The sequence below is a fragment of the Olea europaea genome, chromosome 20 (assembly GCF_002742605.1).
Source record: "Olea europaea var. sylvestris chromosome 20, O_europaea_v1, whole genome shotgun sequence".
Taxonomy (NCBI): domain Eukaryota; kingdom Viridiplantae; phylum Streptophyta; class Magnoliopsida; order Lamiales; family Oleaceae; genus Olea; species Olea europaea.
The window spans coordinates 16819880-16832274 of NC_036256.1; the positions used below are offsets into that span (position 1 = coordinate 16819880).

Genomic DNA, 12395 nt, shown 5'->3' on the forward strand with positions numbered 1-12395 from the left:
TATCGAACCCCCCACGTGGAATCTTTTCGTTGATGGGTCAGCTGGGGATGTTGGCTCCGGTGCTGGGGTTGTTCTCATCAGCCCCGAAGGTCACAAGCTCACCTCGACGGTGAGGTTCGGATTCAAAGCTACCAATAATGCAGCAGAGTATGAGGCACTTCTTGTAGGCCTCAGGCTGGCCACCGAAATGCAAGTAAAGATGCTGCTCATCAGTAGTGACTCCCAACTGGTTGTTAGCCAAGTCAATGGTAACTTCTCAGCCAAAGACAAAACGATGGCCTCCTACCTGAAGACGGTGATAAATCTCATCCCATCCTTCGAAAAGTTTGAGTTGATCCAGATCCCTCGCATCGAAAATGCGCATGCCGATGCACTATCAAAGCTAGCAGCAAGGACTCAGAGCTACTCACAGTAGTACATATTGAGTACCTCCTCCTACCTTGGATCGAGGCCCCAACAGTAATGTGGGTCGCGGGGACTCTCACTTGGATGCAACCAATCGTAGTGTACCTCAAAGACCAAGCACTGCCAACTGACAAGAATGAGGCTTACAAGCTAAAAAGGAGGTCAGCCCACTTCCTCTTCATTGATGACATTCTCTACAAGAGAAACTTCTCCTCCCCACTCCTACGGTGCGTCAGAGGAGAAGACACTACCTTCATATTGAGGGAAGTCTACGAGGGCGTATGCGGCAACCACTCCGGAGGGCTATCTCTGGCGCAGAAAATATTGAGGCAGGGGTACTACTGGCCCACACTAAAGCGGGACGCCCTCGAGTTTGTACGAAAATGTGATAAATGCCAGCGCTTCTCTCCGGTGCAGCGACAACCATCGCAGGAGCTGACCACCGTCTCTAGCCCCTGGCCTTTCTCAAAATGGAGTGTGGACCTCATAGGTCCCCTACCTAAAGGTAGAGGAGGGGCAAATTTTACAATTGTGACTATTGATTACTTCACGAAGTGGGTCGAAGCCGAACCACTGGCAAAAATCACTGAAGCCAACACCTCCAAGTTCTTATGGAAAAATATTATTTGTCGGTTCGGGATTCCCCACTCAATCGTCTCAAACAATGGCAGATAGTTTGACAACAAGAAGGTTAGAGAATTATGCGAAGAGCTCGACATAAAGAAGTACTTCTCCACACCTCACCACCTACAAGCAAACGGCCAAGTCGAGGCCGTGAACAAGACGATTAAGCACGTCTTGAAAAGGAAGTTGGATATATCAAAAGGGGCCTGGGTTGATGAGCTGTCCCAAGTCCTTTGGGCGATCCGAACCACCACCAGGACCCCCATAGGAAAAACACCCTTCTTCATGGCATTCGGAACTGAGGCTATGAGCCCCGTGGAGGTCGGACTTCCCTCCCCAAGACGTCTGCACTTCAGCGAGATAACTAACGATGAGTTCCGGAGGCTCGACCTCGACTTCATCGAAGAAAGAAGAGATGACTCCCAATTGAAGCTCGGCACATATCAGAGAAAGATGACAAGGTATTTCAACTCGAAAGTCAAGAAGAGGTCATTCTGAATCAACGACCTTGTACTTAGGAGGGTCTTCGTTTCCTCAAAAGAACCTGGTTCCGGTTCTCTTGGCCCAAACTGGGAAGGTCCATACAAAATCAGAGAAGAAGTCCGACCTGGGACTTACTGGATTGAAGACATGAACGGCAAGGCACAACCCCAACCATGGAACATTGAACACCTCAGAATCTACTATCAATAAATGTACTATCTTGCTGGACGACCTTTCCCAGCCCTTGTAACATTTCTATGGTTCAATAAAATTCAGTGATTAAATTAACGTGTTGAACTACCTCGTCACCTCAAAGGAGAGGCTCGCGTCCCACCTCTGGGTCACCTCGTTTGAACTCCGGGGCTCTAGCACATGCCTCCCTTTGGCCAAAATAAACAAAACGCCAAGGAAAGAAGCCTCAACATGGCTGCGCCACCCACCGTGGCTGGGATGCTTCGTCACCTCGGAGGAGAGGCTCGCGCCCACCTCTAGGCCACCTTGATTGAACTCCGAGGCTATAGCACATGCCTCCCTTTGGCTAGACAAAATGCCAAGGGAAGAAGCCACCTCACGTGCAATAAGTCCGAGGTTCATTTGCTTAAGTTTGAGGCTGAAACGGTTATTTTGCTTAAATTCGAGGTTTATTTGCTTAAAGTCCGAGGCTCAAACAATTGTTTAAAGTTCATTTGTTTAAATAAAGTTCATTTGCTTAAGTCCGAGGCTCAAACAATTGTTTAAATTTCATTTGCTTAAGTAAAATTCATTTGCTTATGTCCGAGGCTTAAACGGTTATTATGCTTGTAAAGTTCATTCGCTTATGTCTGAGGTTCATTCGCTTAAGTCCGAGGTTCAATCCAGTTGTTTAAAGTAATTGAAGTTAAAGTACCAAGCTAGAGTTTAGTTGGTGCTGCCAACCTTTATGTTCATTTGTTTAAACGAGGAGCGTACACTTGATAAAGAAACAATGATGAATGAAATAGGCATTATATTAATCTTCAAAGAGATTACAAAAGTGGGCCTCATGCCATTACACTCGAAAAATACTGAAAAGAGAACCAATCTAAGCTTCGGTAGATGGGGGAGGTGCTTCTGTACTTGGGGCTTTGGCAGCTTGAGCATCGGCATTTACCTCCCCTACCTCAGTTGCTTCATTACCATGCACATCCTCAGCAGGGGTCTGAGGTACCTCATCCACGAATTCAGACCTAAGTTGAGTCAGATCCAAATTGGGATACAGTTCCTCTGCCCGCTCCATCACCTCAGCATAGGCAAAGTTTATCTAGTATGCGCTGAAGCTCTTATATTCGTCCGTGTTGTGGAAGTTGCCAACATACTCCTGCACCGCCTCTTCCCTCGCTAGTTGGGCTTCCTCTCTGGCATGGGACGCATCATCCACATACCATTTGAGTTGGGTTTCCAAGAACCGGTTGGACTCTTGGGCACCCACCAAGAGAGATTGGCCTTCTCCAGGGCCTCAGCAGTCACTTTTTGGTGCTCATTGAAGACCTCCACCTTCTTTATTAGGGAGGCCACCTCACACTGTGACTCATGAACTTCCTTCTTCAAGGCCTCAATCTGGGCCAAGGCAGACTCAAGCTTGGCCATTTCTTCAAGTTTTTGGGCCCTGACTTCCTCCGTCTCGACCTTGACCGCCTTAACCTCCTCTGCAAGGGAGGCCGTCTTCTCTTCTGAAGACCTGGTCCTTGATTGAAAATCACTCAGGGCCTCTCTGCATTCAAGAGCGAGGTCAAAAGTTCTGACACTTTGGCTCACCAACACCCTCGTCAGGTCGGATGCATCGCAGGAGGAGGCATACAGCTGCCACCTGTCAGTCCAGAACCGGTAGAAGTTCTCAGTGGCACTTCGAACCTCCTCAGGAAGAGCTTTCACCAAGGCTGGGGCCAAGGTCTCCTCCCTTCCAGCTAGGAAGCTTGGAGACTTCCCCTTTTCCCGAACATGCTTTTGTTTAGCTGCCTCTTCCTCGGAAGCCTCAGAAGCCCTCCTCGCGGCCTCCTCCCTAGCCTCCTCAGCCTCAGCCTCAGCCTCAGCCTCAGCCTCCCTGACCATTTCTATCTTAATGGCTTTGGAGGCAGATGCGAACAGCTTCGGCTCGCTTGTGGATTTAGCCTCATGGGACACTGATGTCCCAAATTTCCCAGATGAGCTGGTAACGTGCACCAGCTTCCTCCTCTTCGCCTTCTCTGGGACCTTCTCTTTCCCCCGAGGCTCTTTTGGCCTCTCCTGCCTTTGGGAAGCTCCCTCTTCGGGAGCCTTTGGAGTGCTGTCCTTGGAAAGGTGTTCCACCTTGCCTCGGACCTCCTTGGCCCCACTAGACCCCGGCTTCAAGGCCCTAGCCTTGGCGGTGGTGGTGGCCTTCAGAATTGTGGCCATATCTGGAGCTGGGTAATTCTTCCTCTTGAATTTATCTGCAAAAGAACGTCAGGTCAGCACATTAGTATCCAATCAAAAGGACAAGGAAATTTACAACTATGGGAGCCTCGTACCTCTGGATGCCATCAGTCCAAAATCCAGGAAGTTGCGACTCCTGTCAATCAAATGGTCAAAATGGCGGAGCTTCAGAGGCCTATTGTAGATGTCCTCTATCACCTCGAACTCCTCCCTGCTGAGCTCGAACCGCGTACTACAATCTGCAATGGAAGCCCCAACAGTTAGAAATATTCTAAGTGTTCAATTCAGAAGTACAAGCAGGGGCTGGGAGACTCACGAGTTTCGTAGTACTGGGTCGGCACTGTGCAAAAAAGGGCCTTGTCCCCCTCCACTGCCTGTCATTTTCCCCGCACCCAGAACCAGGACTCCTTCCACCCCTTAATGGAGAAAGGCAGTCCCACCACAAAGGGTGCTTGAGCCCCCAAGGTGTAAGATAATACCACCCCCCGGACTCCTTCCCTATGATCTGGGGCTGGAAAAGAGTCATGAATACATGGAGAGGCATGTCCTCCACAAGTAACACCTCATTCCACAAGAAGTATGAGCCGACCAACTGGCTCCACCCATTTGGCAGAACCTGGGTCGGTGACAACATAAAACTCTTCAGCACCGCCCTAAAGAAGGGGTGCAAAGGAAGACGCATACTTGCCTTAAACAGGTATTCACTGACAACCACGCATCTGGACTTCGGAAAGCAGGCCCGCTCATTTGGTTTGGGAACTAGCATCTCTATGGTGTGGGGGACACTGTATCTCTCCCTGATCTTCCCTAACCTCTTCCACGTCATACTTGAGGGCACCCTAGACGCCCTCCATTCTTCAGTATAGTCTACTGGGTCTTCAGTCATGGCATAACTATCAGCCTCCGCATCCCCCCTCTGACTGAGCCCATAATCTAACGACGCCACCGTCACCAACTCCCTACCCGAGATGGACTCCATCTCACAGAATTAACACAACAAAAATAAGGTTTTCCTGCGAATGATACCTAAGGGAAGAACACTACGAGCGGATATAAGCCAAAAAATCGAAAAAACGGGCTGCCTTGACGCCGAAAAGTTCAGAAATTTGAGAGAGAATCAAATTGCAAAGTTTCAAAAGTCCTAAAAAAAGGGGATTTTCTCACCTTTTATAGAGGTCCAGGACGAACCCTAGCAGTCAGATCGAACCTCAGTCAATCTGAGCCCTTTATTGTTGATCAAATCCGAGGCGTTGAATTCAAACAGTTTTTCAAACCTACGCCTCAGATTCAAGCATGCCTCCCACGCGCCCTATCCAACGCATCTGCTTCTAGAAGCTCCAGCTGCCATCATAATTGTATTTTTAATTTGACGGCAGCTGGCGCCTTGGAAGTCGTAATGGTTCAGCCAATTTTCCTTGAAAACAAGCACAAAATATCAAATCATTGGCACAGCTATCAAGGCACAATCATTACCATTGAACCTCAGCTTCTTCTTCAACATTCAGCCATCAAGCCTCGCAGTTCGGTTTCCCAGACACCTCGGCTTCTTCTTCAACATTTAGCCATCAAACCTCGCAGGTTCGGTTTCCCAGACACCTCGGCTTCTTCTTCAACATTCAGCCATCAAGCCTCGCAGGTTCGGTTTCCCAGCCACCTCGGCTTCTTCTTCAACATTCAGCCATCAAGCCTCGCAGGTTCGGTTTCCTAGCCACCTCAGCTTCAACTTCAACATTCAGCCATCAAGCCTCGCATGTTCGATTTTCCAACCACCTCGGCTTCAATTACAACATTCAGCCAACAAGTCAGGTTCGATTTTACAACGACCTCAGTGTCGTCTTTAACATCAACACAGCCTCGGTCTCTTCATCGTTCATCTACGGCAACACATTTCTAATTCCAACTCTGATATAAATATCTACACTTGGACTTCGGGGACTATTATTTGGGGTTCAAAAATTCTTTCAATTTTTACTTCATTAAAGTCCACGCATTACATGAATGACCATACTTGGACTTGGGGGACTATTGTTGTATGTTGTCATACTTGGCCAATCCACCTGGGCCATTATGGCCCACTCAGGGCAAACTATGTGGCACTCCAGTCGAGGTGACATAGATTGTCGAGGTGGGTAATGGCCGAAGCCCTTCAAGCCGAAGTCCACTAGCCGAGACCTGTGAACGTACCTGAGGTCCACATGCCGAAACCCATGAACCGAAGCCATGATGCTGAAGCTAGTTGAAGATAGCTGAGGCCCTCAAGCGGAAGTATCGTGTGAAATGGCCGAAGCCCCGAACCAGATGCAGGAGCTTCCGAACCACAAGGGAGTGTCCTTCATGTTCACTTCTCCCAAGAGATCGTCTGCATAAAGATCTTATTCCAATGATTGATGGAACGTTTGTCATAAGCATAAAGGTCAAGTCTTGTCACTAGTATGGAGGCCCTACACAAAGTAATAAATGCGCAGCAAGCTAACAAGTCAAGCCCCATGCCTAGGATGGGATGTTTGAATCAAAGAGATGAGGCCACGTGCCACCTCATCCAAGGGCTTCCATTTCACATGTATCACTATAAATACTTCCCTTGTGTAACATCAAAAGGTTAATGCAAGAATCAATACAAAGAACTATACTTTACTCAACTCTCTCTCACTTACTTGCAATACACAAATCAATTTTATACACATTTATATACACATTTACGAACACCGGTTGGTAATTATTGTACTATCGGATCACGAACAACTCGTCGGATTCCGAACGTCACTGTCCTACGTCGTTGGGCTACTCCCACGCCCTTTGAACCGCTCGTTTTAGACTGTCTACGTGTCTTAGTGTGTTGGACATTCGTCCACATGTGCGCGGTGGGACTGGCATCTGTTGGCAATACTTTTTGTGGTCAACACAAACTTTCCAAACGAAACCTAAAATAATAGACTAATTTGATCAATTCTTAATCTTTAAGGTCTATTAAAATTTAACTCAAAGCTAAAAAGCCAAATGTCGTACTCCGTCCCCTCTCCTCGGCCAGGCAAAATAGGAATGACATTGGGACGAGTATAGGGTGGTTCAGTCATTCCCACTCTCGTCTCGTTGGATATTTTTGTAACATTGTCTCACTTCCATACCCGATTAAAGCAGGGTTTTTATTTATTTTTTCATGTATTTAGTTATTGAATATTGTTATTTTTTTTTCCTTTCAAATTGTTAAGAATTACTCATGTTCTCTTTAAAGATGATGATGATGATGATGATATATTTTTTATTTTTGTTTGTTAAAACAATTAAATTTAAAATTAACTTTAAACGGGATGGGTAGGGAGGTAGGGACTATATTTCTCATACACACCCTATTTATGCTTTGGAACAACGACTCCCACCCCATCATAGCCTCTTTATTTGATTAGGCGGTAATCCCTTTTCCATTCGAGAAGGGGCTGCGAGTATCGATTGAACGTATTTTTTTTTTTTTTTTGTCATCCCTGAGGCAGAATCATGTTTACATCAGCACAAAGCCTTTAGGTATTTTAAATAAAAAGAAGTTCATTGAGCGCCTCGTGTAGTGGAGGAGATAGACGTTTTCTATTGTGTGGTAAAAAATTTAGCTATTGTTTGATTCTCATTTTTGTCAAAAAATATATTTTTGAATAGTGTAGTAATGAAAAATGTGTGGTTAAAAAAAAGTCATAAACTTGAATGTAATATTATTTTATTGAAAAATATATAATTGAAGTGGAGTCAAATCACTATTGAAGAATGTATTCTGATGAAAAAAATGGGGCTCAAATAAGGGCTTAAATGTAATTTTTTTAAACAACATAATATTAATAAAACTAAATCAATATGCAGCTGCAATTGTAGCTTATGAGTTTTCATATTTAGCCCCCGTTTTGTATCCATTTTTTTTAAAATGCATTTTTCTCTCTCTTCTTTTTAACCACACATTCTTTATTAAAATAATATTACACGTAAATCAAAAACTTTTCCTTATATTTCAACCACACACTTTCCATCAAGTCACTTTTCCAAAATGCATTTTTACATAAAAATGATTTTCTAACACTCCCTTAAAAATGTTGTATAATTATATCATTATCAATTTTATCAAATACATCGTTTAAATAAAATTATAAAACCAATCAAATCGAGCGAATTTCACTTTATCTATATATGTCACCAATGGGTTTCCATAAATTTGAAAAAAAGTGATAAATAAAATAAGGATTGCTACTTAAATTCATTAACCATAGGAAGAATTTCAAAACCTATAATTTCAAACATTCTGTCAAAATTAATTGCAACGTCAAAGTCTTAGACCCTCAATCATAAATAATAATATAGAAAAGTCAAATAAGAAAAATCAGGAAATCAAATATAAAAATTAAAACTATAAAATTTCATACCCGATTGAATAATAGAGAATAAATATTAGATATTGGAAAAGAAAGTTTTATTTAGATTGAAGAACAGAGATTGGAGGATAGTTTATTTTAGTTGTGTATTCTAAATATGAAAGAGAAAAAGAGAGTTACCATGATGTAAAGGTATAAGGTTATGGCAACTCTACAGAACTTAAAAAAAAGGTCAAGAAATTTGGCGTGGTCACTTGATCCCACATGAGCCCATGTATACCCGTCTATGGCCTCATGACTTTATCTTTACCCATGTTGGTAGAAATTTGTTGAAAATAGATTTTGTGAAAAGTGAATTATTTATTATTTATTATTATTGTTTTTTTTTATTTTTGTAAAAGAATGTTTAGATAAAAATTAGGTAAAATTTATGTATTCACTTGTAAAATTATTTTGTTAAAAGAATGTGTGGTTGAAAATGAATCTTAGAAAATAGAGACCAAACAAAATCTTAAGAAGTTCGTAGACTTATTCAAGGTGACTTCTAGATTTGAAAACCTTTTGAAAGGAGTTGTTGAGCCTTAGTTTGACAACATTATTTTCAAATTCTTTTTTTTTTTTTAGATACTAATTTGCAATTACACATTTATACAATAAAATATAGGCCTTGCTACATATACAACCGGAGTTGACAATCACGATTGACAACCACACACGTGGAAGAGAGCTCACGATGAATAAAAAAAATCGTGGACCCCCTCTTGTGAGGATGTTTTCAACCGGAATTGTACAACCAACAAAATTCATAAAATATTATGCATGCATATAAACTGAAAATTTTTCCTTACTTCTAAACTACACATTAAATCACTATTCAAAACTCAAATTTTCTCAAATAATGATTGTCAAGCAAAGGCTTACGATCAACTTTTCAACGGTCAAATTGCAGATAATTTATTCTCAAAGGCTAAGTCAATCACTTTCCATCCTATTAAGCCCCTGTTTAGTTGACATTGTTTTCATTTTAAAGAATTTTGAATAGTATTGGAAGAATGTGTGGTTAAAAAAACACGAAAAAATTTTGATTTATAACATAAATGTATGGCTAAAAATAATCTCGTAGAAAAAAGAGTTTTAAAACAATGGAATCATACAGGGGCACATTGGAATTAATTGCTCAATTAAGTGTGTTGCTCTTGAAAAAGTACTTTCCCTCAAGTCATTCCAATTGTTCCTCAAAAGTAAAGGGAATTTAGCACTATATTACATAATAAAAAGAACTTGAAAGTTGAAAGTGACATGAAAATCATAGGTATTAATGTCACCCAAAATCATGATTAAACAATCATTGTTAGTCATTACTCCTCAAATACTTATAATCTAAAATCATACATAAATCATCTGAGAAAAATAAAAGTAGGGTTAACATAATCAATTAGTAGGAAACTAAAAGGACATAACCGGAGGGGAGGAAAGGGGTAGGCAGGGTAAATTTGCCTATGGCTTTCAGATTTCCCAATTGCTAGAAAATTGTGCCATCATAAACAACGATTTCTATTCTAACTGCACTAAGCGGAGACAGAGCCACAGGAGAGACTCATCAACAATATAGCCGCTTGCTCTTCTTCTCTCAATTTGCTCATCAGTTTTCTTGATCTCTGCAACATCACATCACTTCCAAATGCCCTATATCGCATCTTCAAAATCTCTCTAATTTCATTACTTTTATCGGTGCTGTTCCTTTTCTTTTTCTTTCCGGTTCGTGCAGTTTCCAGTCCCAGAAGCTGCCTTCTCTTCTTATTGTACTTTATCCCACAAGCATTACACAATGACTGACAATAAAGCAAAACCCATATCAAGAAATAAGACTTTAAACTCAAAACTTATAAAAAAAAGGCAAAAAATTCAAAAATAAGTTGTTTTCCATTACCTTAGGGCCGGATGGGCCACCTCTCCAAAGGGGAGTTTTTGTAGTGTGGCATGAACTACAAGTTTTAATCTGGGTTGAAGGGTTTTTCTCCTTTGATTCTGGTTTCTGTGAAACAAAAACAAGATTAGAGTTAGCATTCAAGATTTGATCACAAATCAGCATCAAAATCATAAGAAATCATGATCATCATACTCCTCACCTTCTCTTCTTTCAGATCCATATCATCAAACAGATTATTTCTACTCAAAAAGATCAAGAAAAAGACACTGACAGGTGTGGAGTTTGTGTAAGCACCAGTACTGTATAACTCTTGGTGTGTGTGTCAATAATTTATTCGATGGAATCAAACCTTTAACAAAAGAAAAAAAATAAAAAGCCACAAAAAATTTCACAAAAAGTCTAGAGAGAGAACAGAAAACAGTACTGATTTTGGTGATCACAGGTTCTAGAGATAGAAATTGTGTGTGCGGTTATGTGTATGTTTTGTGGGCAGACTTTAGGGCATTATATACGAGAATATGATGGGAAGAGAAGGAGCCAAACAAAGAAGCTGGTGGACACTAGTCAGCCGTACACGAAACCCTAGCAAACGCTATATTTTTAATGTAAAATGACTAAAATAACACTTAGCCCCTGTTTGGTACGCATTTTTGGAGCCAAAAATGTATTTTTTCCGTCACATCAGCACACAATTTTTGACTTCTACACTCTAATGGGGGACCCACGATATGATGTTTAAAATGCATTTTCATCAACAAAAATGTGCACCAAATGGACTCTTAATATTGAATTTCCACTACGAAATTCTTGGCCGTTGGTCTACCGAATAAGGTCATGATCTTCTCGACTTCTAATCCCTCTTGGCACCTTGTGACGAGTCACCAAGCTACAAGTGGATTTTTCTTTCTATAAACATTTTTTTATGGTTATAAATAGGTATACGTGGAAAAAGGAATTTCGCACGAAAGAGTAAACTTGTTAGATTGATTAAAAAAAAAAAAATTGAGATTAAAAAGCGCGAACTTAATTTTTGCATCACAAATTGCGTGGGCCATGGAGTCAACGCGAGTTGTATCAGTTAGCTAGGCATTCATTGATTTAACCGGTATCAATTTTGGAAAGTTAAGGTTTTTAAAGCCAAGATAGCTTATTTTAAATATTGATGATAGAACGAAAGCGACGAGTGTATTGAATTCGACAAATGATTGCTAGCTATTCTATGTTGTCGTTTCTTAGTTTTTCACTTTCGTATTGTAATCTTTCTCAAATTCAACGGCATTGGAGAAAAAAGGGGGAAAAAAAGAAGTGATAAAGTAAATAAAAGCAAACCAAGATTGCCTATTATTCTCTAATCAGTCGTGAACAAAAATGACTTGTTACAATTATGAAATAGCTCTTTGTAATATGTGTACCGTCATATTTAGTTTGGTATGTTATGGATTTGTTTTGTAGAGTACCCACAACTTTCAAAAAAAAAAAAAATTAATTACAAACTGATTTTTTTATTTTTTTTTCACTTGAAAAATTTGTACCAAACAAACGCTAAACACATTGATGAAAACAACTTCAGAGACCAGACAAAAAAATTTTGGAAGAAAAATCGAAATATGAAGATGCTTGAAACACATGAAGTAATGTCGATATGCCCGTCTCTCCTCCTTCTTGAGATATCTAATGAGATCTACAGGAAAATATCGACAACGAATTACAAGCCTTGTTCAGATTGCACCAAGCAAAGAAGAAACCTCATAAAGAAACATGGAACAATACAAGAAACTACATTTTAGGGTTTGTAAGCTTTGGAAGATGAATACCATCTGGCTGGTGCAAGTCGAAAGTGCAAATGTACCATGAACTCTTATTTGTTTCTTCCTCCAACAAAACGTGGTATAATCAATGAAGAGAACATCTTAAATAAAATTATTTACATTTTACATTAATACGCTATTCAAAAATGCATTTTTATGACAAAAATTGGGTTCAAACAAGGACTTAAATTACTATAGTACTAATGAGATATTTTTTATAAATATTTTATACTGGTGAAAAATTTCCCAAACAAAAAAAAAAAAAAAAAAAAAAAAAAAAAAACATTTGTACTAAGATGATGTTTGGTAGGAATTAAAATTAGGAGCCCGTTTGATGGAATTTATTTGAAAATAATGAGTTATTGAAGAGTATTTTTTTGAAGAACG

At 40.6% G+C, this 12395-nt stretch overlaps 2 protein-coding genes across 2 annotated transcripts; both read right to left on the reverse strand.

Moving 5' to 3' along the window:
• Positions 1-2868: 2868 nt before the first annotated feature.
• Positions 2869-4029, reverse strand: LOC111369130 (axoneme-associated protein mst101(2)-like). The gene is made up of 2 exons (XM_022990612.1): positions 4017-4029; positions 2869-3938 (listed from the first exon to the last, which is right to left on the reverse strand). Exons 1-2 carry the CDS (start codon positions 4027-4029, stop codon positions 2869-2871), a joined length of 1083 nt encoding a protein of 360 aa, XP_022846380.1.
• A 5578-nt stretch (positions 4030-9607) lies between these two features.
• On the reverse strand, positions 9608-10729 carry LOC111369862 (GATA transcription factor 15-like). Its single transcript, XM_022991560.1, has 3 exons — positions 10400-10729; positions 10201-10305; positions 9608-10102 (listed from the first exon to the last, which is right to left on the reverse strand). Exons 1-3 carry the CDS (start codon positions 10418-10420, stop codon positions 9839-9841), a joined length of 390 nt encoding a protein of 129 aa, XP_022847328.1. The 5' UTR covers positions 10421-10729; the 3' UTR covers positions 9608-9838.
• Between the last annotated feature and the right edge of the window lie 1666 nt (positions 10730-12395).

What these genes read in the sequence shown, in the direction of transcription:
- LOC111369862 (XM_022991560.1), bottom strand. Translation starts at nt 10,420, where the DNA reads ATGGATCTGAAAGAAGAGAAG. An exon ending in TGGATCTGAAAGAAGAGAAG is followed by an intron (nt 10,306 to 10,399) that starts GTGAGGAGTATG and finishes TTTGTTTCACAG; the next exon opens with AAACCAGAATCAAAGGAGAA. An exon ending in GTGGCCCATCCGGCCCTAAG is followed by an intron (nt 10,103 to 10,200) that starts GTAATGGAAAAC and finishes CTTTATTGTCAG; the next exon opens with TCATTGTGTAATGCTTGTGG.